Source organism: Condylura cristata, unplaced genomic scaffold (assembly GCF_000260355.1).
Source record: "Condylura cristata isolate star-nosed mole 26May11 unplaced genomic scaffold, ConCri1.0 scaffold00009, whole genome shotgun sequence".
NCBI lineage: Eukaryota > Metazoa > Chordata > Mammalia > Eulipotyphla > Talpidae > Condylura > Condylura cristata.
Window position 1 is genome coordinate 47,444,488 of NW_004567110.1, and position 25,666 is coordinate 47,470,153.

The 25,666-nt window shown below is 35.1% G+C and overlaps 1 protein-coding gene across 1 annotated transcript in view; it reads right to left on the reverse strand.

The window, feature by feature from the left end:
• The window catches only part of PREX2 (phosphatidylinositol-3,4,5-trisphosphate-dependent Rac exchange factor 2), a 238,851-nt gene that overhangs the window by 47,811 nt on the left and 165,374 nt on the right, over positions 1–25,666 (reverse strand). Inside the window, exons 33-35 of the mRNA XM_004679816.2 lie at positions 21,953–22,055; positions 16,792–16,935; positions 8,559–8,673 (exon numbers count right to left, since the gene is read on the reverse strand). Of these exons, the coding sequence (XP_004679873.1) occupies positions 8,559–8,673; positions 16,792–16,935; positions 21,953–22,055 (362 nt within the window). The remainder of the gene's footprint in view (positions 1–8,558; positions 8,674–16,791; positions 16,936–21,952; positions 22,056–25,666) is intronic.

A 25,666-nucleotide genomic window follows, 5' to 3' on the forward strand; every position in this document is an offset into this window, starting at 1 on the left:
ACATTAAGAAATGTATCTTTTTTCTCTTTGCATTAAATCTAGGACTAGAACTCAATTGGAGCTGAACATCCTTCCAGATATTTTCCACAGTCATGTCCATCCTCTTCCATCCTCTTCCACTTTTCGGTATGAAATGAAATGCATTATTTGAGTTGCTTATGGGAGTATTTCTATATAAAAATAAAACTTCCAGCTCTACTTTGCACAAATGCTTTATACAAATTGCCTTTATGTCTCTCCCACTGGAAAGTGAGGTTACCTGCCTCAGTACCAAGTACCTTGGAGGAAGTCTCAATATGAATTTTATTCTCCAGCTTGCTTTAAAAGAAAACTCACAGATCCCACCTTCATATAGAAGCCTTTGTGCTAGGTAAATAGTAGGATTATGCATTTAATACTCATTTAATACTCATGACAGTCAATAAAGAATTACTAGCTTCAATGGATAAATAAGAAAATCAAGGTCCAGAGATATTAAGAATTTGTCCTAAGTCTACAGTTAGTCAATGCAAGCATGGGAACTGCCACTCAAGTCTGGTCAACTTTCCACTTGTACATTAATGCAGCAAGCAATTGTAGGCCATTAACCTTCTGTTTCTTCTTATTCATATCAGATATTTTATATTTATCACAAACCAAATGAAATTTTTCCATTGACCTGTTAAGGATAATTTTCATTTGGTTCATAAGTAATACAGTGAGTGTCCTACTACATTTACTAAAACGTCCTCCTTAAGACTAGCAAGGAATTTGTTCATCTGTTATCTTCCATTGTGTTTTCTCAATGTGTCTCATCTGAGTTCACTAATATATCAAGTACATTAATTTCAATGTTTATACAAATGAAGCATATCTAAGAAGATTTTAACTTACATGTGTACATAATTGTATAAATGGAACAGTAGCATAGACTTTTAATTTTGCATGATTAAAATGTCTTAATATTTGAACAGATGTAAATGAAAATATCCTATAATGTTCAGTTTTATTCTATTAAAATAGTTCAATTATTTATATGATTTCATTATTACACAGTGATGATTACACACACACACACATATGTGCTTATATGTACACACAATTACATATGAAATTACATTGGGTATATGGACATACTTTACCTTGGAATTTGATGCAAAAAAAAAACATGCATTTTGAAAGCATTAAAAATGTATACAGATGGGGGCCCTCCCTGGTGGCGCAGCCGGTTAAAGCATAGCACAAAGAAGCTTAAGCCACTTCCGCATGAGTTCGATCCCCCACCTGCCCCAGAGGAGATCCACATGGCTAGGCAGAACTCTCCTGACCTGCCTGTTAGCCCCCTCAGCAGTGTACTTCGTTGATTTGCCTGTTCTGCTCCCTGCTCTGTCTCTGGTGAATCCTCTCATATCTCTGGCCTGTACCCCAGTTCTGTATGAATAAATAAATAAATCTTAAAAAAAAATGTATACAGATGGGCTCCTTTTTTGACAATATGTAATAGTTTACAATGTGCATTCATTAATGCACATTAAAAACACATTAGAAAATCTGATTCAGAGTATCCAAAGAGTATCTAACTGGTCAGCCCCATTTCCCTTTTTCTGCTATTCTGGCCTTTGTCATATTTTCTTTTCTAATTCTATAGCTATGAAATTATTCTTTCTTGGAGAAAACAAATCACAATGCTCCAGTTTCATTTAAAAATTTTCAAATTCTCATTTTCAAAGAAGATGATCTGTATTGCAATTAACATGTTCTGTTCTGTGATTAAAACTGCATTGTTGGGCCCTCCCTGGTGGCGCAGCAGGTTAAAGCACAGCACTAAGAAGCTAAAGCCCCTTCAACATGAGTTCAACCCCCACCTCAGAAGTAATCCACATGATGCGGCAGACCTCTCCTGACCCACTCATCGCTCCCCTCAGCAGTGTACTTCGTTTATCTGCCTGTTCTGCTCCCCACTCTGTCTCTGGTGAGTCCTTTCACCACCCCTGCACCTCTGGCCTGTACCCCGGTTCTGTATACATAAATAAATGAATCTTAAAAATACAAACAAACAAACCAAAAAACAGAAAAAAACTGCATTGTCATTGCCCCAAGTCACATATATTAACATTGAGATTATTCCACTATTTGGAAGAAACAATGCAGCACTGTGATAAAAGCATATGCTTTGGAGTTGAAAATAAATAGTTTGAGTCTCCATTCCATCATTGTCAATTGCCTGTATGAGCAATTCACCAGCATCTGTGGTCTCATTTACCTTTTTTGCTTTCAAGTGTTACTTTTATGTTACTGATTCCTGACTACTGGCTAGAACTTCTTGGGTGTCAATCCCATGTCTCAAATCCAATTTAATTCAATATTTTGTACTCTCTGACCCAAAGATGCTTCTTCTCTTGTACCACAGTATCAGACATAAAGCCAGGCACCAAATTCATTGTTTCTGTCTCCCTCCTAATTAATACACTGAGCATTCAGTCAAGCAGACTTGTTTTTTCTACATCCAAAATATTATTAAAATCTACAACTGACTATCTAGTTAAGAGTCTATCTAGTTAAGATTCTCTTTTAAACAAATTTATTGCAATAACATTTTATAACTATATATTTGTGGGTTTCAGGTATATAGCAATATATAGCTCCACATCTATATATGCTATGATTTCCAATTTGGGGTAATTATGACAATTTTTTTTTTAAAGATTTATTTATTTATTCATATAGAACTGCGGTACAGGCCAGAGATGCGAAGGGTGAAAGGATTCACCAGAGACAAGGTAGGGAGCAGAACAGACAGATCGATGAAGTACACTGCTGAGGGGAGCAGCGGGCGGGTCAGGAAAGGTCTGCCTCTCCATGTGGATCTCCTCCGGGATAGGCGGGAATCGAACTCATGCAGAGGTGGCTTAAGCTTCTTAGTGCAGTGCTTTAACCTGCTGCGCCACAAGGGAGGGCCCAATTATGACAACTATTTCATGGCAAAGTCTTTTCTACCAAAAGGTCTGGGCCCAATGAATTTCCTGACGTAGGGGTAAAACTTTGTAAGGTTAATTTACAATTATTCACTCACTTTCCATGGTACAGCTAACAAATGAGAGATTTGAAATGACAGTGCAAAAGAACTGAAAATGGCTATAGGAAAAAACTTCAATAGGAAAAAACTTCAATGAAAGAGCTTTGACTAGTATGCTTTGAATACATATTTTTTTAAAAGATTCATATATTTATGCATTCAAGAATTGGTGTACAAACCAGAAGTATAGGAGGTGAGAGGATTCACTAGAGACAGTGTGGGGAGCACAACAGGCAGATGTACTGAAATACACTGCTGAGGGGAGCAGCAGGTGGGTTAGGAGAGGTCGGCTGTGCCATGTGGGTCACCCCTTATCCAGGGATTGAACTCATGCTGCAGTGGCTGTGGAGAGCTTCATAATGCTGCACTTTAACCTACTGCACCACCAGGGAGCCCTAACTACATATTTTAAGACTGATTATCCTAGTGATCTGCTTGGAAAGTCAGCAGAGTTAAAAATAAAAATCAATCTTGCTTCCTAAGCATTAACAATTTTTCCTCACTTAGTATATATGCCCCTAACGGATTCTTTTGGGTATGCTTATTTTCTCCTTGACACTGCCAGCTCTCATTTATTCCAAAGTAAATTCTGAGCACAAAACACTTTGATCTTTCTTTTGCTTTGGTGAAAACAATGGCTTTTCTTAGGGTAGTGATAGAGGTGAGAATTCTCTTTAAAGTTTCTTTTAAAAGCTGATTTTATCTGATTCTTCTTTTCAGACAGAAAATCTAGTCATCCTTAATAACTAGTACCACAATGAAGGATTTATCAAAAAATGTGAGAACTCACTTTTAGGTAATTTAATCTCATTTGTTGCTCTTATTTAAAAATTGCATTAAATAAATAATAGATAAAATTGCAACTTCTCTAGGACAAATGAATTAATCTGCATTCAGACAGGAATAAGTGTAGTTCGAAAAATGAAATGATTATGTACAAAATGTATGTGCATTCTTAGAAAGCAATAGTAGAAACATTTAATATAATTACAGTATTTTCCAAATCAAGGAGAGATACATGACTCCCAAAAGTGTCATTATAATTCCATTTTCAGTTTCATATGATCTGGTCTCATGTGAAATTTATGAAATTTGGGTACAATGATGAATTTTAGTGCAAGAGATTTCCAACAGAATCAGCATCAATTGGCCCAGAATTTTCTGGATAGAAAAAAATTCAGTAACATGATATCACTGGATAGTAGGATAAATTCAGTAACATGATATCACTAAAAAAATATATATATACATACATACACACACACACACACACACACACACACACATATATATATATATATAAATAAATAAATTCATCTGATTTTCAATTTAGTGAAATCATTCTAAGTCACTTGCTATGTACCAAGCACAGTGGAGATCTAGGACCTGGCTGCCCTTAAATGTACTAAGCAACATACAAATCAAAATAAAACAAATGAAGTCAAAGAGGTTGTTAAAATTTAAAGAACAGAGTAGTTCCCATTAACTCCAGCCTTACTTATAACTGCAGGCTTCCTGCAGGAAGATAAATTTGAAATGGATTCTATATACACTTGTTCGGCAAAAGGAATTAGAGGAAATAGACCTGAAGTAGGTCTTGGGTGTCGGTTGACTAAAGCGATGAAGAACCATAGGGAAGTAGCAAAGGAAGGCATATGGATTCTGTCTGCACATCTGTTTCATGACTACTCTTTAGGGTTTTCTCATGTGCTGCTCCTCCAGCTAGAAAATACCCTTCTTTCCCCATGCCTGTAATTCCTTTACTCTCTCACTCCCCTAAACAACATAACTCCAACTCCTCTTTGAGATAATCTGTGTAAAGGCTACATTCCTTTACCCCTCATCCAATCCCCTATTGAGATTGAATTCTTTCTTATACACACAAAGAACACCTTATATTTTCTCCTACCCATTTTCACATATTACTATAAATTATTAGTAAAACTTTGGTTTAATGTTTCTTATATATATATATATATGTGTGTGTGTGTATATATATATATATATATATATATATATATATTTTTTTTTTTTTTTTTGCCAGGCAGCAATCATGTCTACTGTAAGGCCAGTGTCACAAAGCCTGGCCCAGGTAGCTGGTAGGTAGGTATGCTTAGTGTAATATACCTAAGTATCCTGCAGTTAGGATTTACATTATGTGAGATTGTTAGGTTTACATTATGTGAGATTTGGGGACAGAAAAGGACCTTATATTCTGCATTTGTATTTCTTATAAATATAAGAAATATACTTTCTATTTGTAGTATATAAAAGTCTAAAAAAAACTTTAAAAAATTATACTTTCATGTTTTTGGTATATTTACTTATTTTTTTCCTGCTACTGAAGAACCACTTCTCATATAAAACAAAATTTACAACTATGGAAATATCCTGTGTTCTGAATCTGAAAACAGAAAGAAATTGAATTCCTATTTACTTTGTGAATCATCTTAGAGAAACAGAAATATGGATGCATCATAAGGTATAAACAAACAATGGAATCCAGCTGAAAGCAGAGTGGAAAGCAAACATAATTAGGCTACAGAAGAGATAAATATAAATCCGTAATATTTCCAATTCATTTAAAAGGAAATCACATCATTTTATAATTATAAAAGCTTCAGACTTATAAAGTCAATAACTAAAGGAAAAAGACTATACATATAGAATCTAATGTTTCTTTCCCTCCTCCACTGACTTTATTAAGTTCATGCTCTTGCTGATTTAAGATAGTTTTCACAGCTTCTCAGTAACAAAAACAGAACTTTCTACTTCAATTTTGGATAGCTGTTTGCTATCCAAGGAAGAAATGGGAAACAGTGTTTTACGGACTGAAGGCTCTGAGGAAAAAGAGATGGGAATGGTGACAGGTGCCGAAGACTGGAGAGAGAAGGGTGTGGAGGTTGTTTCGCGTTCTCATTCTGTTTAGTTGCTATATGTAAAGACAAGAAATGAAAGGAAGTCCATGCAACCCTGCAAATCTATCTCATGCCAGGAGAACGTACTCAGTGACACTACTTTCCCCGCTGAGATAGAGAGAACTGACACATTTCATGTTAGTAGGATGAACCCTGAAAAGACTGAAAGAATGAATAACTGCTGGTACAGAAGTCAAGCCATTGGGGGCACTTGATAGTATCTGATGTCAACACTTAAGTTATAGATAATATGCAATGAATAACATTTTCTCCATTTACTAACATGACCTTACATAATACAAAAACTCTGGACTTTTAAAGGAAAGAAGTTTATTTGATGATTTAAATCTTGGTCTTACCACTTATTGTCTCAGTAAAATTGTATAAGTTCTCCCTAAAGTGAAAATGATTATATGAAACTCATAGGCTTATTTAATAACCCACATAACTCATCTAAATATTGTAACTAACTCTATATATTCTTAAAAATTGGGAGATACTGTAACTATAATTATCTTTTCTCTTAAGTAGGAAATTATGCCTACCTATTCTTTGATATTCTGGAGAAATCTCATAAAGGAGTGAAGTACACTATTTCTCCTTGCTTGTCATCCTTATGCTGGACTTTTTGTGAAGCCCACTGGTCTGCTATGGTACCAACATCACCTAAGAAGGGACACAGGACTAGAGTCTGGCTAATGAATACTGTTCCAGGTCGTTTACTAAAGTTCTTGAGGGCAGTGGAAGTAAAGTATGTGTGTACAAATACCCCTTGTCTTTTTTGAATGCTTCATGGAGGTGTGAAGCCATACCCCTCAATTACATAAATGAATGGCAAATGAATGCATTCACCTGAAACAAAAATTCAATATTTTTCCCCCTGTGATAGGCAGTGAATATATAATATACTTTTGAGAACTAATGATTTACATAGGGCAATAAAAGTGGAGCAGTTGTAGAAACTTTTTAGTCAAAGTGATCAGGATCTCCAATACCTTTTAGGAGGGAGAGAAAAATGAGAAATCACAAATGATATTGGGGACTTTGAAGCTGAGCATTTCAGAAGATGATAAAATGTGAAATGAAGTAAAAAAAAAAAAAAAAAAGAAAGAAAAGAAAATTGGGCTCTCCCTTGGTGGCACAATGGGTTAAAGCACTGCATTATGAAGCTCTCTGAAGCCACTGCAGCACAAGTTTGATCCCTGGCCAGGGATCTGACCCACATGGCGAGCCAGACCTCTTCAGACCCACCCACTGCTCCCCTCAGCAGTGTACTTTGTCAATCTGCCTGTTCTGCTCCCCACTCTGTCTCTGGTGAAGCCTCTCCCGGCCCCTGCAACTCTGGCCTGTACCCCAGTTCTGTAAGCATAAATAAATAAATTAAAACAAAAAATTGAAAAAGTGGTAGATTGCTGTGAGACAGAGGTAGGCATTGTGAAAGAAAGCCCACCCACTGGTCATAACAAAAACCCACACTTCCTTCACTGGGAATTTTAGGAATGAATATATTGCAACTGTTTAGCCGTATTGTGTATAAAAATAAATGTCATAATATGGAACTCACTAGTTTATTTAATGATTCATATAACTCATCTAAGCATTGTAACTAATACATGCTTTTGATTAAGACTTAAGCTAGAACTAAAAGATTTTTCTTTTAAAATTAAAACCCATAATTCATTCATAATTTTAAATTGTGTTTTGTCAAGAGTAATTTATAGAAAGGAGATACAAGTGTGAATAATTTGCTGAAAATTCAAGCTTCTAAGTTATAACACATTTCTATTTCACTTGCTGTGGCTAATTTTCCCTGTAACTTTTTATTATACTCGTAACATTATTTTTGATGGAAAAAAAAAACAACAACAGTAACATTAATATGTGCATTTGAAAGTAGATATTATTCTAGTACCAAACTGTGTCATATATATTGTGCTGAAAATGTTCTGTGTACAGCTGCTAAGTATTGAATGGTATATAAAAGAATCTATTTTTCTCTTGATTCACTGAACCTCTTAGGGGACACAACTATAAAATATGTCAACACACTCTTTTCTGGACATGGTTTCCTAAAACTTTAATCCCTTTAACTTTTTTTTTTTTTTTTAAGATTTTATTTATTTATTCATACAGAGCTGGGGTACAGGCCAGAGGCTCAGGGGCGGTGAGAGGCTTCACCAGAGACAGAGTGGGGAGCAGAACAGGCAGATTGATGAAGTACACTGCTGAGGGAAGCAGCGGGCGGGTCAGGAGAGGTCTGCGACGCCATGAGGAAAACTAGGCGGCAGGCGGGAATCGAACTCATGCGGAAGTGGCTTCAGATTCTCAGTGCTGTGCTTTAACCCGCTTCGCCACCAGGGAGGGCCCCCTTTAACTTTTTCAGAAGTGGAAACATGAGTATAAGGATTTTAAACATTTTTACTAGTCATTCGGGGAAAACTTTAACCCATTAGAACATTTGAAATATTAAACTGAACATAAGAGAATTTTGTATCAAAATAAATGTCACCTTATATAATAAATCATGTCAAAAATTCTATTCATGTGCTCCTGTGAAAATATGTGAAGAATGAACAATTACATACCTGAGCTTTTGGTTGTATTGTTTGACCTTTTCCAACGAGGCTGTATTTATTTGGGCTTGAAATTCTTCAACAGAAACATTTTCTTTATAATAATATCCTTCCATGCTCTCCAGTGCTGTATAAATAAATAAATGTACTTTTCACCTAATTTTATAACCCAATTTGGTTACAATTCATGTAATCTTATTGGTGATTAGCAAAAGTATTAAACTATCTTTGCCCAGTCCCATCCCTATTCTTTAGCCCTTAAAATAAATAACAAGCATTTAGTGATTATCTTTAAGTAGGGAAAGGTAATTTCTATTATAAATTGTCTTCTGTTTATAAAACATTTGTATGCATTCTTGGAGAATGTAAACTCAAATTTCACATCTATTATTTATATCGACAAACACAAATGTATACACATATGCATAAAATGCACAAAACATGGATTACACATACTTGAATTTTATATTCACATATATAAAAGTTAAAAAAAAAGAAATCGTTAATCTCCTTATATATTCCGGTTCTCTTGTGGTTGTGATTAATTCATAAAAGATCAACATAAATAATAAGTATAAAGTAGAAATTTAGAATACTACCTCTACTCCAATGGTTAACCTTATCAGAAGCAAATAAACATGATCATATATGATTTTATGAGGTGTCTTTTTTTTTTAAGATTTATTCATTTATGCATAGAAAACTGGGGTGCAGGCCAGAGGTGAAGAGGCAATGAGAGGATTCACCAGAGAAAGCAGGGAACAGAACAGGCAGATTGACCACATACATTGCTGAGGGGAGCAGCGGGCGGGTCAGGAGAGGTCTGCCACGCCATGTAGATCACCAGGGATCGAACTCATGCTGAAGTGGCTTTAGCTTCTTCTTTTTTTTAAAATTGGCTGTTTTTTTCTTTTCAGATTTATTTCTGCGTATAGAACTGGGGTACAGGCCAGAGGTGCAGGAGCAGTGAGAGGCTTCACCAGAGACAGAGTGGGGAGCAGGACAGGTGGGGCAGAGAGGTCTGCCGCGCCATATGGATCACCTCCAGGCGGGGATCAAGTCGCACTGAAGTGGCTGCAGCTAGCTTGCAATGCTGTGTCCTAACCCGTTCCACCACCAGGAAGGGCCTTGAGGTGCTTTAAAAAAAAATATTTTAGAGGGGGAATAAATACATAAAATATAAGGCTTCCTAAGGAGAAGCTGGAACAAAAGGGAGGGATCAATGCATCCAATGGAAATGTAAATTTTAGTTTTAGCAAACTGTTCAAAATGGATGAAGAATTCAATCTTTTTTCAAAACTGTTAAAAAGAATAGCTTCCAGGGCTCACCCTGGTGGTGCAACTGGTTAGCACACAGCATTGCAAGCTAGAGGCAGCCACTTCAGTATGAGTTTGATTCCTGGCCTCAGAGGTGACCCATATGGTGCAGCAGACCTCTCTTGACCTGCCTGCTGCTCCCCTCAGTAGTGTACTTAAGTCCATTTGGCTCCCCACTCTGTCTCTGGTGAATTATCTCACCACCCTGCACCTCTGGCTTGTACCCCAGTTCTGTATGAATAAATAAATAAACTTTTAAAAAATAATAGTTTCTAAAATGGAATAAGGTTTATTTCCCACACATTGAAAAAAAAATCACCATTTATTTTTGGGCAAAAACTAGGAAGTCTGCTAATTTTAGCTATGCTATATTTTCTAAACTAGTTAGATTTCTAGAGCACTTGAGAAACAACTTTTAGAGTACTGCTAAATTGGAAATTTTAAAAAATGATGTTATTGGTTTATAATTAAGGAAAGCATCTGTGGAAAATTATGGAGAACTCTTACTACAGTCCAAAAAATCAAATTTGTGGGCTTATTTCATATTTGTTTATCCTCATGACTTGCACATTAATTAGAATATTTGCAATTGGTTCAGTAAGTTTTGCATCTTGAATACTCACAAGAAATAGCAGGAAATCATCTTGATAAAATAACCTTTAAATATATGTCATGCTCACTTCCATTAGCAGGATGTTATTTTAAAAGCCAAATATTCCAAGATTCAGTCTTAGTCACACTTCAACATGAAATATACTTACTAATTGTAAAGCTAGTAACCAAAGGCCTTAACCAAACCTCCCACTCAGTAGTTGTGTGAACTTGGGACTTTTAATTAATATTTAAAATCATTGGGTTCTTATTCATTGAAGTGGAAAATAAAGAATCTACTAATTATGGATCTTGGGAAAGAATTAGTATATTAATAGTGTTCATATGACTATTCTATTCATTTACTGAGTGTGCTTTAAGTACTAGGCAGTAGGCCATGTGTTCTGCAGAAACCACCTAGGTATGCATAGCCAAACAGGAAGTTTGGGAGCTAAGAAGAATTTCCTAGCATGGACAGTTCAATCTATGATTTAAGACTAGAAATACTGTAAGAACACCAAAAAGGAACAACAGGAGAATTCCTGGGATCTAATTTTGATAAAAGTCTTGATTCAGTTTGCCCTAGCAATAAAAATACTAATCTATTATTTAATTTTAAGCAGATGCTTCTACAATACAATAAATTGACATTTTCATTACATTTCTTGACCATCAAGATGTACATATAATACACTGTGATCCTATTTTGATAGTCTTCACAGATGTAATCAAATTAAAATGAGATTATACTGGATTTGGGTATCCTCAAATCCAATGACTGGTACCCTTAAAAGAGTTTGTTTTGATAAGTGGTGACTTCTATCCGTGTAATTCTGATCCTTTGTATTTAAAGGCTCTGAGTTCCCAAGGGACACGTTTTCCTAAGAGACACATCAATGGTTCCATTGAACTGTAAGCTATAGTTGTTGCCTGAGCACTTTTGGCTCCTTGTGACAAGTATCAGAGTCCAGGAAGAGCAACACATCATTTTGGTAAGTTTAATTGGTTCTGATCATTGTCAGAAAGCAGGGCCATTGTTACGTAATAAGGGCTGGAAGGAAAATGTTTGGCACCCACATAGTGTCCTCCAGCCCCTCTTGGTACTCCCTTGTCAAAATCTAACAATAACTGAACACGAGAAAGACACAGTGACTAGAGGACCAGTCCCCTGCAACCTGATGGTCTCTTCCACAGGCTAGCCATGAAGACCAGCTGAGGTTCAAGCTGAGTGTGAGGTTAATGTACAATGAATGCCTAGCAGAGGAGGGAAAAGGACAATCTGTGGCAGCTCAACAACCAGCAAGGGCTGTAACTAGTCCCATTAACATTTTCTGCTAAAACATAGGCCTTCAACATGTTATTAGGAACCAGACCGCAACAGCAAAGGAAACAAAACCAAGAATAAACAAATAGTACTATATCAAGCAAAAAAGCTTCTGCACATTCAGAGAAATCTAAAAGAATCTACTTAAATAACATATGTCCAAAGGGGTTAGTATCCAAAAATACACAAAACCTCACAAAACTTAACAACAAAGAATCAAACAACTTGATTAAAAATGGGCACAAGACCTAAAGAGCCACCTTTCCAAAGAAGACATACAGATGGACATAAAACAGGCACTTGTAAAATGTTCATCATCTCTTATTCCCATGCAAAGTTATCACCTCACACCTATGAGAATGACTACTATTCAAAGGAAAGAACGAACTAGTCTTGGAAAGAAAGTAACCTTTGTAAATTGGTGCAGAATCATTATGCAAAACAGTTTGGTGATTCCTCACACATTAAAAATGGAAATTCCATATGATCCGTTATCTCACTTCTGGCTATTTACCTGAAAGGTACATAAATGCCTAGCTGAAGGTGTTTGGATGTTTATTGCAGCACTATTTACAATAGCTGAGAGCTAGAAACAAAGTATCTGTCAACAGATGATTGAATAAAGATGATATGGTCTATATACACAACGGAATTCTACTCAGCTGTTAAAAGAAATGACATCCTGTCATCTGTAGCAACATGGATGGATCTACAGGGTATCATGCTTAGTGAGATAAATCAGAAGGAGAAAGACAAGCACCATATGATTTGACTCATATGTTAAACAGAGGAAAGAAACAAGTTAAATAAACAAACAAGCATACATTTAGCTATAAGGTTAATTAGTGGCAAACTGGGTAAAGGGGGAGAATATCACAGATATTCAATATAGTTGAATGTAGTGGTGAACTTAGTGTAGTATAGACTCATGTTGATTTTTAATGATGCATACCTGAACTTATGTAAATTGTTAAGTTCATAATATAAATGCAATGTTACTTTAATTTTAATCTATGCAGAGTGTGTGAGCTTGGGGAATATAGTAGGCTAAATGTCTCTCGAAAGAATACACACATACACACATAATATTTTTCTTTTAAATTGTCCACCCTGGAAGTGAGACCCATCAGAGTCCTGGAGAATCAACAATCAGTGTTTACACAAGACCTGAAGTGTCAACATGCATACTGGTCAATGCCCAATCAACATTTAGAAATGACAGACTTACTGTCTGGTCAATGCGATACTAGAAGCCCCAGATGAGCCTGAAGGCATTTCAGCTAACATTGGAGAAAACTTTGCCACAAAGTTAAACCTTCTGGGGACAGCCTGCATCCTAATGACTTAGCAATGCAGAAGTGCAAAGACTCAGTCCCTTCATGCCAGCACCCCAAAATCTAGAGTTGTGAAATAAATGTATAAATTGAGTAAAGTTTTATTAGATAATTACAGTAGTTTTATAGTGCTTTTCCTCTACCGTGGATTCTAGAATCACCTGGAAAATTTCTAAAATATATTGGTATTAAGCTGGGGGAGATCAAACATGAATATTTTCTAAAACTTTCCCAAGGTGATTAATGTACCGCCCATATTACAACCACTGAGAGACAGCAGACAAACAAGCCAGTGAGGAGACGGAAGTGGCCCTGAAAGCTATACAGTTAAGTCCTCACTTATTATCAGTAGGTTCTTAGAAACTGTGACTTAGTAAAACTACATATAACAAAACCAATTTTACTAAAGGATAACTGATACATACTAAAATTAAGTTCATATAGAGGGTTTCTAGTCATAAAAACATCTCCACAGTTCTAAATAAAGACCTAAAATATTTCTACTAGTAGGCAATCATTTTTCCATCATTCATATAGCTTCCTCCTGTTCATTCCAGTTCAATTTCACGGTGGCAGGAGCCCATCCCAGCAGATCAGGGCACAGGTCAGGAATCCACCCTGGACAGTGTGTGCTTGTGCACATGAGCACATCTACCTCTAACACTCCTTTCTCTCTCTCTCACATATACACACAAACACACACAGGGAAACATACTCTGACAGGGGAAATGTAACCATGCCAATTTACCTAACTTGCACATCTTTGGGGTGTGGGAAAACTGAAGTACCTGAATAAAACAAACAAAGAAAAACAAAAAACAAAACAACAACAATAAGAAAACAAAGACTTGGGGAAAATGGGCAGACTCCACACAGAGGAGATCCAGGCTAGGAATCGACATTTATCTTCATCAACATTATAATGAATTAACTGAACAAGCCCATTATTTGCTGGACTCCTTTTGTTCCCATTTTCACCAGTATTTAGCATTACTGCTTAATCCCAACAGAATTAATTTGTGACTTGTCATAAGAACTAATAAATATTAGCTAGATGACTGCTTTAGTGTGCTCTACATTGTTTAACATGTTGTTATACTTCTGTGGTGGCTTGTCTGTCAGGTTGTTTGAGAGTTCCTTACCTAGGAAATGTGTCTTACTTTTGTCTGTCTAGATTTCTGTTTTCCTGAAGCTCTGGCTGTCAGCAATAAATGCTGCCTAAAATATATCTTCTTCCCCTCCAATCATGGAATTCCCGATTTAATAGCTCACCAGTCTCTGTGTGGTGACCCATCCGTTAGAATTAGATTGTCCTAGGGTCTACGAAGGCAAGACAAATGGGAAGAAGCAGTGCATTTGCTTCCTGTTCTAAGTAAATGGTACCATAGATGACTTTAGGGTGGTTAACTTAATAGCCCCAGAAACTATTCAAACTCAAAAATATTTTATTTGCTTACAAAGACTCATGTACACATGCAAGACAAAGCTACTCTTCAAATAAAGTTTCATCCCAGGATAGACTCCATTTGGGATCTCTTTCATTTACCATTACTTTCAATTCCCCATTTAGAAAATTTCTTCCAGGTCTGAATTTCTTGTACTTCCCTCAATCTGACAAATATTATTAAGAGCTAATAATGAAGGTCTCTTTGGTGGTACAGGGATGAAGTCTCAGCACTATCAAGTTATCACCAGTCACAGTAGCATAAGTTCGCTCCCCCACAGAGAGAGGGACCCACATGTCGCAGTAGACCTCTCCTGTCTCCACACTGCTCCCCTCAGCAGTGTGTTTCAGTCGATCTGCCTGTTCTGCTTCTCACTCTGTCTCTGGCGAATCTACCCACCCACCGTACCTCTGGCCTGCACCCAGTTCTGTGTGCATAAATAAATAAGTCTTAAAGAAAAAAAGGAGCTAATGATTCCTTGTGGGAATTCTATGAGTGCAGAGGAACACTTGTATCTCCTTGAAATAAACAACCGAATCACGGAGAGATTTTCAATGAGACAAACTGTTTTCCAGTCTTCTTTACTTATCTGTGACCTGAATGGCAAAAATATTTCCTCTGTTGCTTATTCAAATAATTTTTTGTATCTTATTGCTAGGAGAATAGTAAAATGTAACATATTCTATAGATAACTTTAAATTACCTTTTAAAAGAGATGTACTCACTGAAATAATATATATTTAGGAATTATTTGAAAATTGGGCACAATTTGCTGTAGACACAACTATAAAATAGACGTTACTTGCAAAATAAACTTCTTTTTCCTATGCACATTTGCTCCTGGGTATGAATATTCAGCTATTTATGGCTGATGTGCCAAATGTGTAATATTTTTTTAGAATAGATGCCTATTGCCATCTGTCATCTCAATAATGATATCAAAGACCAAATTTGTAAAAAGAGAGGAAAAAATGAAGAAGTAAAGAGCTTTAACAGTTGCAACCCTTGGTTAAACCCTGTTGTAATTAACATGCCGGTCAGCATCTTTCCCCATCTTCTAAGACTAGCTACCTCTGTAATGTTTTAACATGTTTTAGGTTAAATCATTTTCCTAACAAAGCTCCAAAGATCTATTTTTGCTCAGTTTCTTTCTCTTTTCAATTTCTTCTCACTGAAGAATATTGTATACTGATAAAATATAGTCCTCCATAGAAAATGAAAATACCTTTTAAGATCTCCTAAGATCTTTTCTTTCCTCAAAGTTTCCACTGCTTAAATGTAATCTTGCCAAGTGATTGTGTGAGGTAGCCACAGTTTTTAAACTATGGCAATTGTTCTATCTTTTAGAAGTAAAACAATATGTATGTGTTACAGAGCAGATTTTCCTTTGGTAGTCAATTTACATTTCTTATACCTATCTGCTTTTCAGTTACAGATTGGTATTATTCTTCCATTTTTATTAGAATATAAAGTTTCACAGAGACCAGTGCAGTTCTTGATAACTCAAAAAGAGAAAAATGAAATGTCCTATGGTATTCTCAGAAAACTGATATAATCTGTGACTACAGCATGAGTTATTTCTTTAAAGAAAATCATACACCAGAAGGCAATGCAAAATAATCTGAACTTTTGATCTTTTTTGAGAAATATTTGTGATCCTACAAATGAAAAAGACACAGAACCTCCCAGAAAACCATTCACTGCAAGAAGCCTTACTCAGACTAATTTTAATTTTTCTACTGTAGTTGACACTCAATATTCATTTGTAAAATATTTTTTATTTATCAAGGAATACATTTAATTGAGAAAATTGAAACAGAAATAATGCAGAAAAAGAAAAAACATCAACATCAATTTAATCACCTAATGATATAGAAAATAGTTTATAAAATATAAGTATATATGATAATGTGTGACATATAATATCAATTCTTTTTGTAATCTGCTATGTATGTCAAACTTTCCCTCTGAAAAAAAAATTTAATCATACAACTTTAATGGATAATTTATTCAAGCCATTATAAATGATGCCACATCCTATTTTAAAAACGTTTGAACTATATGTTATTCTTTTATTAAATAACATTTCCAGAAGTAAAAATATTACCTAGGTCTTATGAGGGCAATTTTGGATTAATGAAAAAAAAAAAAAACATGATGGTTACGTTATTTAAAAAAATTGAAAGCTATATAATAATTTAAGCACATGAAGCATAAAAAGCAAAGCAGTTTACCTTGTGCAAAAAGAACAGGATGAATTTTAAACCCTCCTCCATTTTTCAACCGTTGAGGCAGCTGTTCAAAATGATAGCTATCAATGTAGAAATAAACTTTCAGAGCTTGCCGACTTCCTTCTGCTTGATATGTAAGAGGAACATCTAAAATGACATTGAATGTTATATTACTTTCTAAAATCAGGATAGATCTGTAGTATATTTGTTAAACTTTAAAAAGAATATTGAAAATGAGTAGAAATGAATATATTAAAAGTATCCATGCATTTCAAGTTCAGGTTAGGCATATTTACAATGTTATTCCATAAAGTGTTGCATCATAATCTCATTAGCTAACACTACAGTTTATTACTATACTGTATATAAAATCCTGTAATCAGAAACTTTGCTATACTTTGACATACCAGATGTCTCACTTAACTAAATGAGAAGTTTAGCTATACATGATTTGGAATTAGAATCTCCCAGGGCAGCTGTCTCATTCATATTTTAGTCAAAATGAGTCCTTGGGGTTCACTTCTTGAGCAGTGTGTACAAGAAATTGAGTACACAGCAACCATTATCAAAATTAGCTTGGGTTTTGCAAGCTCCATTCCCTGAGAACCAGACCAAAAATGTATTACCTCTGTTGATACTCTATAGACACTGGAAATTATCTATCCAAATTCTTTTAGCTATATCCCAAGATCCTAAATTTAATGACTCATATAAAAGTTCTGTAAACAACCAACTCACAAAGCTAGAATGGTGTAGTATTTCACAGGGCTGTCATAAATGCTCTTCAGTTTATGATATTTGTCCAAGACAATTTCTACTTCATTAAAAAAGCAAAATCTTCCTAAAAAGCTAAAATAGCTACATTAACTGGTGTAAAATATGGTCAAAATACAGTAGCTACTTAATACACGTTCTTGACTTACTATTATTTCTAACCTTCTTCTTTAACATAAACTGTGTATGTAAGTAACCCTCAAGAATTGGTGATCAGAGATTCCAAGTGTCCTTTAAATGTATCTAATTCTGCGTATCAACAAAGTAGGCAATTTATTAACATCTACAAATCTCTCCTAGGCAGTATAAAAATAGTTACTTTATTTTCATTTTCATATTTTAGGGAGAAATGAAGAATTTTGGTTTAGAAAAGATAGTGAATGTATTTCTCATTGAAAGTTTTAGAAATTAACTAAATTTTAACAAGTGGGAAAACCTATTTTCCTGGCTTCTAATTAAAAAAAAAAATGCAAGAGCAATAAAGTAACCTACATATTTTTTAAATATAAATATTTGTTTTCTAGTTTATAGAATATATTTTCCTATAACATCTTTTATTTATTTCATCACTTTCAGATATGTTTTAATTGCTGTTAATTAAATTATTGGCACTGATGTAACCAACCTCTGGATAATGCTATCAAGTGGATAATGCTATCAAAACAAAAATAATAATTCAGCAGTTGAAATTCCATATTATAGGATTAGTAAAGAACAAAGAGGCTGTACCAGACAACGAAGCTAAAATTATCAAGTATAGTAAATTTAAAGTGAAGTTAAAACTAAAAGTTCTATATGAAAGAATGAGGAATGTCTGAAAGTAGTTAGTGTGCCTATAACAGTCTACACTAATGTGTAAAAAAATGCTTGCCTTTTATTTATGAAAATATATCTACTATCATAAACAAAGTTGATTATTAGGCCCATTCAGTAATTAAAAGATTCAAAATAATTACTGCCTGAGGAAATGAGCCTGAGAGATTCATCCTAGAAAGGAGTTTCAAGGCTCATCCCATCCCCATAAATCTGTTTGTCTCTCAATGAAAGGGCTGGTATATTTGAAAGTAAGCCTTTAACTAAGCATTTCTTAGTTCCTTTTGAATGTTAAATTGCTCTTTGTTAATCCTCTGCAGAGTTGGTCTTGTTCAGATTTCAGTTTCAAATCTAATTCTGCAAGGAAGCCTCATAGAGCAACATCACCCTTATCCTTTATATATTTGCTTATTTTAGGCAGAGGACTTATGTTCCTAAGACATCTTTGGAATCGATTCCTTATATTTTTCTCCCCCAAGTGAACATCATGCGAGCACCGAAGACAGACAGATTTCTGCTGACTCACCATTCACAGTTCCAGGCCTAATATCTGAGGCATGGAGAATTGATTACTGTATCAATTCCTAGTGAATTACTATAAAATTACTTGCATCATCATTAAGGACGGTCCACTGCCATTACATTATTCTTAAAAAAATATAAAGATTTTGTACAAAGTAAATTTAATCATATACAACCTAATTATTTAGCTCCTTTATTCCTCCTTCACTAATCATATGACATGGTAAGTTAAGTGGATCAAATTGCCCACTTATCCTTTGTATTTCTAACTAATTTTTAAGTTTCAGGCAAACAAGAGCTTTGTTTTATTCAGACCCCATTAAAACCCAGAACTCAGCTCAACTTAGCAAGTTTTATATAAACATAATTATTTCTTCAAGGAAAATGAACTGTCTTATCCAGACATTTGAATCCTACTTGCTTGACATGCCGTATTTTTTCATAATCTAATTATTATTTAATGCAAAAGCAAGACTATGAGTAATGCTAAATAAAGCTTTTTAAAAAGCATACAAAGTAATCAAGTGAGGATCACAGTTTTACATATTTACTGAATACCACCATGAGGCTTATAAAATGCTAGGCACTTTCAAATACAATTGAACTACATGAATTCAAACTGTATGGGTCAAATAATATTCTTTTATTATTCTTCTAAACAGATGATATAAGCTTAAGGTTCTGATAAACAGGATATAGTACAATGAATATATTTCCTGTCCTTCATGATTTTCATAATAACATTTTCTTTTGAACAGACTGGAATTAGATGCTAAGTTCCTTGCTTCATTCCCAGGAGTAAAGTTCATCCAGATGGATACTATACCCAGAAGGTCTGTGGCTTGGGGCCAAATTGGGATACTTAATGAACAGCAGTGACCAGCACAAATAACACCAGAAAAGCCAACAATGTGTCAGTAAACAAGAGATGAAGAAGAAATTCCAGGAGGCAGTGGTCCAGGGCAGGGAGCTGCTATATAAACCAAGGTTCTGCCACTTATCGGGCTGACCTGCGTATGGAAGAACTGAATTTTACAGAGGAACATTATCTTGACTGAGAGTGGGCCTATGTGGGATATACGTGCTCCCAACAGGTTGAAACAGTACTGATGAGGAAGGGAAGAAGAAGGAATCCTTATTCTCTTTTGGTGGTAATATAGACTGGTCCACCATCTACAGGTTTCTCAAAACATTAAAAATAGATCTAACATATGATCCAGTAATTCAACTCCTAGTATCCACTGAAAATGCAGAAGCACTAACTTTAAGGAATACATACATGCACTATGTTCACTATAACAATAATTACAATGGTCATTTGTGACATGTTATGGATGGATATGGAGGTGATTTATACTAAGCAAAGTAAGCCAGGAGAAGGAAGACAAATATTGATGGCTTTACTCATTTGAATACAGAGAAAAAAAATAAAGGGTCAACAGAACTAAACAAAGAACAAATCCTATAAATCTAATATAAAATGGAGAATACCAGAGCGGGAGGTAGATGGTAGAGAACAAAGGATGGAGGGAGCATAATGGTAGAAGGCTATTTGCCTTGGTGGTGGGTATATTGTGGTAACATACATCTGAAGGAGTGTATCTTATAAATACCCCTATATACTGTACATGTGTATATACAATGCTACATTAACAAAATTTTAAAAAATAAATGTAATATACAAAATATGTTTTAAATCATTTTTTTGTGTTATTAGTAAGAGTTCCAGATAATAAATGGCTATTGGTTAAGATTTTGGTGATTCAAAAGTTATATGTAGATTTTTTTTCTAGGAAGAATTAGCACAAATATCCCTAGTGCTATTCAAGGGTCAACTCTATTTGTTCTTGTTTAAGCTTCTGAAACCCACTGAGTCAGATAAAGCTAATATTCTCATGTTTACCAATGAGAATGAAGCCAGAATTTGGACTTAGGTTCCTTGACTTCAAAGTCAATATTCTCTTTATATCTTCATTTCTCCTGGTTTCAAATCCTTTCTTTAATTGCCTACTGACACATCCTTTGGTGAAGATGAGGAATGAAATTTCATTAAGTCTATTTTGCTATATAATTGTTTTATATACACACACACATACATATTTGTGTATGTATGTGTGTGTAAAAGTTTTGGAGGGCACAGAGCTTGTATACACAGCCAAAAATATAAGAGTTGTGCTTTTATTAATTTTTTTACATAAAAAAGATGCAAAAGGGACAAACAATATAATCTATGACCCCACTTATATGAGGTACTTAACCAAATTCATACATACAGAAAATAGAACAGAGGTTACTAGGGATGGGAAGAGGAGGGGATGGAGAGTTATTGCTTGCTGATTATAAAGTATCTATTTGGAAGAATAAAAAAGTTTGGGACATGGATGGTAAAAATGGCTGCACAAAATTATGAATGTTCTTAACTCCACTCAATAGAATACTATCAGTTAAATACTAATTTGGGGGTATGTACATTTTACCAGAGTTAACAATAAATTGACCAGCATAAAAATATTTATATACTCAAAAAAAGTTTCAGGGCCAAACTAATAAGACTGAAAAATGAAACTTGATAATAAAAGTTTAAAATTGTCTGTAGGACCTTCCCATTAGCAGTTTAGAGCATGACCTGGTGGCAAAATGGGTTAGAACACAGCCCTGTGAAGCTAGCAGCAACCATTTCAGCATGAGTTCAATCCCCAGCCCGGGAGGTGACCCAGATGGAGTGGCAGACCTCTCCTGTCCTACCCACTGTGCCCCTCAGCAGTATACTCCATCAGTGTGCCTGTTCTGCTCCCCACTCTGTCTCTGGTGAATCCTCTCAGCCCTCTGCACCTCTGACCTGTACCCCAGTTTTGTATGCATAAATAAATAAATCTTTAAAAATAAAATAAAATTCTCTAGATTTACAACATGTACACATTCTATCATTTATAAAGTGGTCATATAAGTTATTTACCATAAATATGTTTAAAACAAGTTAAGCTATATCTAATAGTTAACATTAAAGTTATTTGTTTGATGATAAAGGCATTCTATAAAATACTTAGCTACTTACTAGCAACCAGTGGTTCTTCTTCTGATGGTTTAAAATAAAAGGAAACCTTTTCTAAGTCAAACAGGGCAACCAATGTGTCTTCTAGCATGGCTTGTTCATCTGTCTAGAAAGAAAGAAAAAGAATATATGGTATGATTGTATAGGATAGCATAGAACCAAAATAGAACACAGCAGAATATAATGGAGTCCAGACCAAAAATAGCCTCATTCACATTTTATTTACATATAAGCCTAACTGTCCATAATCAATATGGATTGATTGCTTAAAAATTAACAAATCCCCAAAGTCACATTTTTATATATTCCTTTTTCTATGGTTCTGCACAACTCTTCAGTCTATTTTCTAATCATATTTATTTCATTTATCATTTACAAATGTGTACACAAAAAGCATAGTGTTTTCTTCTAAGCTTCTATAACCTCCTAACAGCTGAAAAGCAAAAATATTGCTTTATTTAAAAGCTGCAGTACATACTAGTCTTCCTATCTTAGAATAAGATAATCTATACATTGTTCAATTTGCAATTTGCTATAACTGTGATAAAAGCAATTTTCAATGTATACAATGTTTCCCCCCCCAAGAGCATGAGGACAAGAATCATGATTTTCACTTCACTTGCCTTTATGGGGCTTTTATCCAGAACCTTGTGAATATGTGATCCAATTTGTTTAAATCATTTGCCTCATTTTTACAGCACATAATTTCAGAGCTTTTAAGACCCATAGTAACAATTCAGGGTATGTCTCAGCACTATTATCCAGCTAGTACTAGATTCTGGCCTTCCTGTTAGCAGTTTAGAGCATGACCTAGAGCCTTCACTAATTTCCTCCAGGAAGAAGAGTTTGTGACATTACAATTTCTCTTTAAAAGATTAAAATTATGATTTAAGAGGAACATTTGTCTCCCTTAGAATGGCAATGTGCCTTTTGAATAGTAATTTTAATATGCTTTGCACACAACTCAAAAAGCTGTAGTAAGTTTAGAGCCATATGTTATTTTTTTTTTTTTTTTTTGACAATATTACAGAGGGGACGCAGGTGGAAGGAATCCCGTGTGTGAAAAGGAACCTCTGCAGTATCTGAAGATCCTGAAGAACGGCAGCATAAAAATCAAAATGATAAGAGCACTGCCACCTTTGTGCCTTAGTTTAGTACTTAACACAGTGCACAATACAGAGTAAATGCTGGCTAAACATTTACTGCAGTTCTGTTTTTTAAGTGCTTTGAAGAAGCAGAAAAATATCATGAACTTAGAACAGTTAGGATAGGACTGAAGAATCAACATTTTCAGATGAAAGGAAAACATACAGGAAGAATTGCCCAAGGAGGCTGCTCTATGACTTCTACTGCTTGGGCAGATGCAGTTAAAGCAATACCAGTGACCACCGACTGCCTGGAGTCCCAAGACACACAGAGCCACAGTGTCTGCACCTCTCAAGAATGAGGAGGGAGAAGGTCCAGGACAGGGGTTGGAAGAACACAAGGGACTACGATGATGGTACAGGGTGAACTGGTGGTGGGAATTTCATGGGGAAACCATACATTGTACAAAAATGAAGGATGATATAATGAATATATTAATAAAAAAGAAAGAATGTCCTTGCCATCCTGGGGAGGATTGTATGTTCTTGCTACAGAGGTGGAAACCCTATGTATTTCTTTGAATTTTTCTCTCAGTAAACTTTGGGTTATTTAATCAATTTTTTTTTAAAGATTTATTTATTTGTGCATACAGAACTGGGGTACAGGCCAGAGGCACAGGGGTGGTGAGAGGCTTCACCAGAGACAGAGTGGGGAGCAGAACAGGCAGATCAATGAAATACACTGCTGAGGGGAGCAGCGGGCGGGTCAGGAGAGGTCTGCCGCACCATGTGGTCACCTCCGGGGGCAGACTGGGATTGAACTCATGCGGAAGTGGCTTAAGCTTCTTAGTGCTGTGCTTTAACCCGCTGCGCCACCAGGGAGGGCCACTCTTAATCAATTTTTAAAATAACCTTAACACTCATACAAAATCAATAGAAAAAACAGCTTTCTTGAGATATACTCATACACTATAAAAATCACCCAGTTAAAGACCACAACTCAGGGGGTTTTTAATCCCTTCACAGAGTATTGTAACTCTCTCCACCATCTCATTTTAGAATATTTCATCTCCCAAAGAAGCTTAGTACCCATTAGCATTCTTACCAGGTCTCTTCACCCAATCCTTAGTCCTAGACAACCATTAACCTACTTTTACTCTCAAAACTTGCCTATTGAGTCCATTACATAACAGTGGAATCAAACAATGTGTGGTCATTTGTAACTGGGTTATTTCACTTAGACTTAGAAACTGTTTTCAAGGTTCATCTACATTGTAGCATGTATCAGAATTTCATTCCTTTTTATTGTCAAATAATATTCTTTGTAAAGACAAAACACATTTGTTTGGATAAACAAGTTCATCAGTTTATGGGCATATGGGTTGTTAAAATATTTTTGCAATTATGAATAATCGTACTAGGACCACCTGCATAGTTTTTTTTTTTTTTTTTTTTGTATGTATACATGTCTTACTTTGATTGGGTGCTTTGGAGTGAATTTCTAGGTAATATGAAAATTCTGTGTATAACATTTTAAGAAACTGCCTATTTCCCAAAATGCCAATATTTTTGAATACTTTATCACCATTCCTAACAGCAATGTCTAAGTGTAACAATTCTTACCAATAGTTATATCTGTCTTTTGGATTAGAGACATTCACACCCCATATGATAGTTTCTCACTGTGATTTTTGCCTTGAATTTTCCTAATGGTTAATGATGTTGATCAACTTTCCACAAGTTTCTTGTGTATTTTCTATCTTCTTTAGAGCAATAGCAACTCAAATCCTTTGCCTGCTTTTTGATTTATCTTTTCATTATTCAATTTTCAGGGTTCTTTCTCTAGATATAAGTCACTTATCAGATATGAGATTTAGAAATATTTTCTCCCATTCCTTGTGATTTCAAATAAAATTAAATTTAAAGTAAAAGTACCATTACTTGATTAGACAACGGCAGTTTTAAAGAACAGAAACGAGCCTTTTTCATCATTCAACAAATACATACTGCCTACATTGTGTTAGAAAGTAAGTGACTTTTCTATCCTACATAACGCATACTTGATAGGCAAAAATTGATATTTATTTTGTTCTTAAACACTTTGCCAAAAACACTTTATTTAACATTCTTTAAATTACTTAGCTCATTCTTATAGGTTGTTTATATACCACAAGAAACTGATCCTCTCCGGTGGAGTGAGTTTTATTTATCAAATATTTCAAGGTTTTTTTCCATATCCAATATGGAAAACTGATGCATAAGTATGGTATATTCTGCAGTAATTAAGCCAGTGTTCTTAGGTATTAAAGGACAAACATACACAGGAAAGAACTAAAATCACTTAACACAGTCATATTTTAATGGACTGTCAGTATAGTATGCAAGTTTTCAGAGCCCGTCTAGCAAGCACACTCCAGAGAATCAGCCTCAGTGGGAGCTTTGCTTCCGTGGCAAGTTGTCACCTAGCCCGGATATAAAGGACAGCAGCAGAAAGACACTTTTTGCTCTGATGACCTTTACCCATCAGTGCTTAGGGTACCAGAATTAGTACCAGCTGGAGGCTTTCTCATATTTTAGCAGCCACTGAAAAGAAATAAAAATCAGAAAGAAGGGATACCTTCTACATACTTAC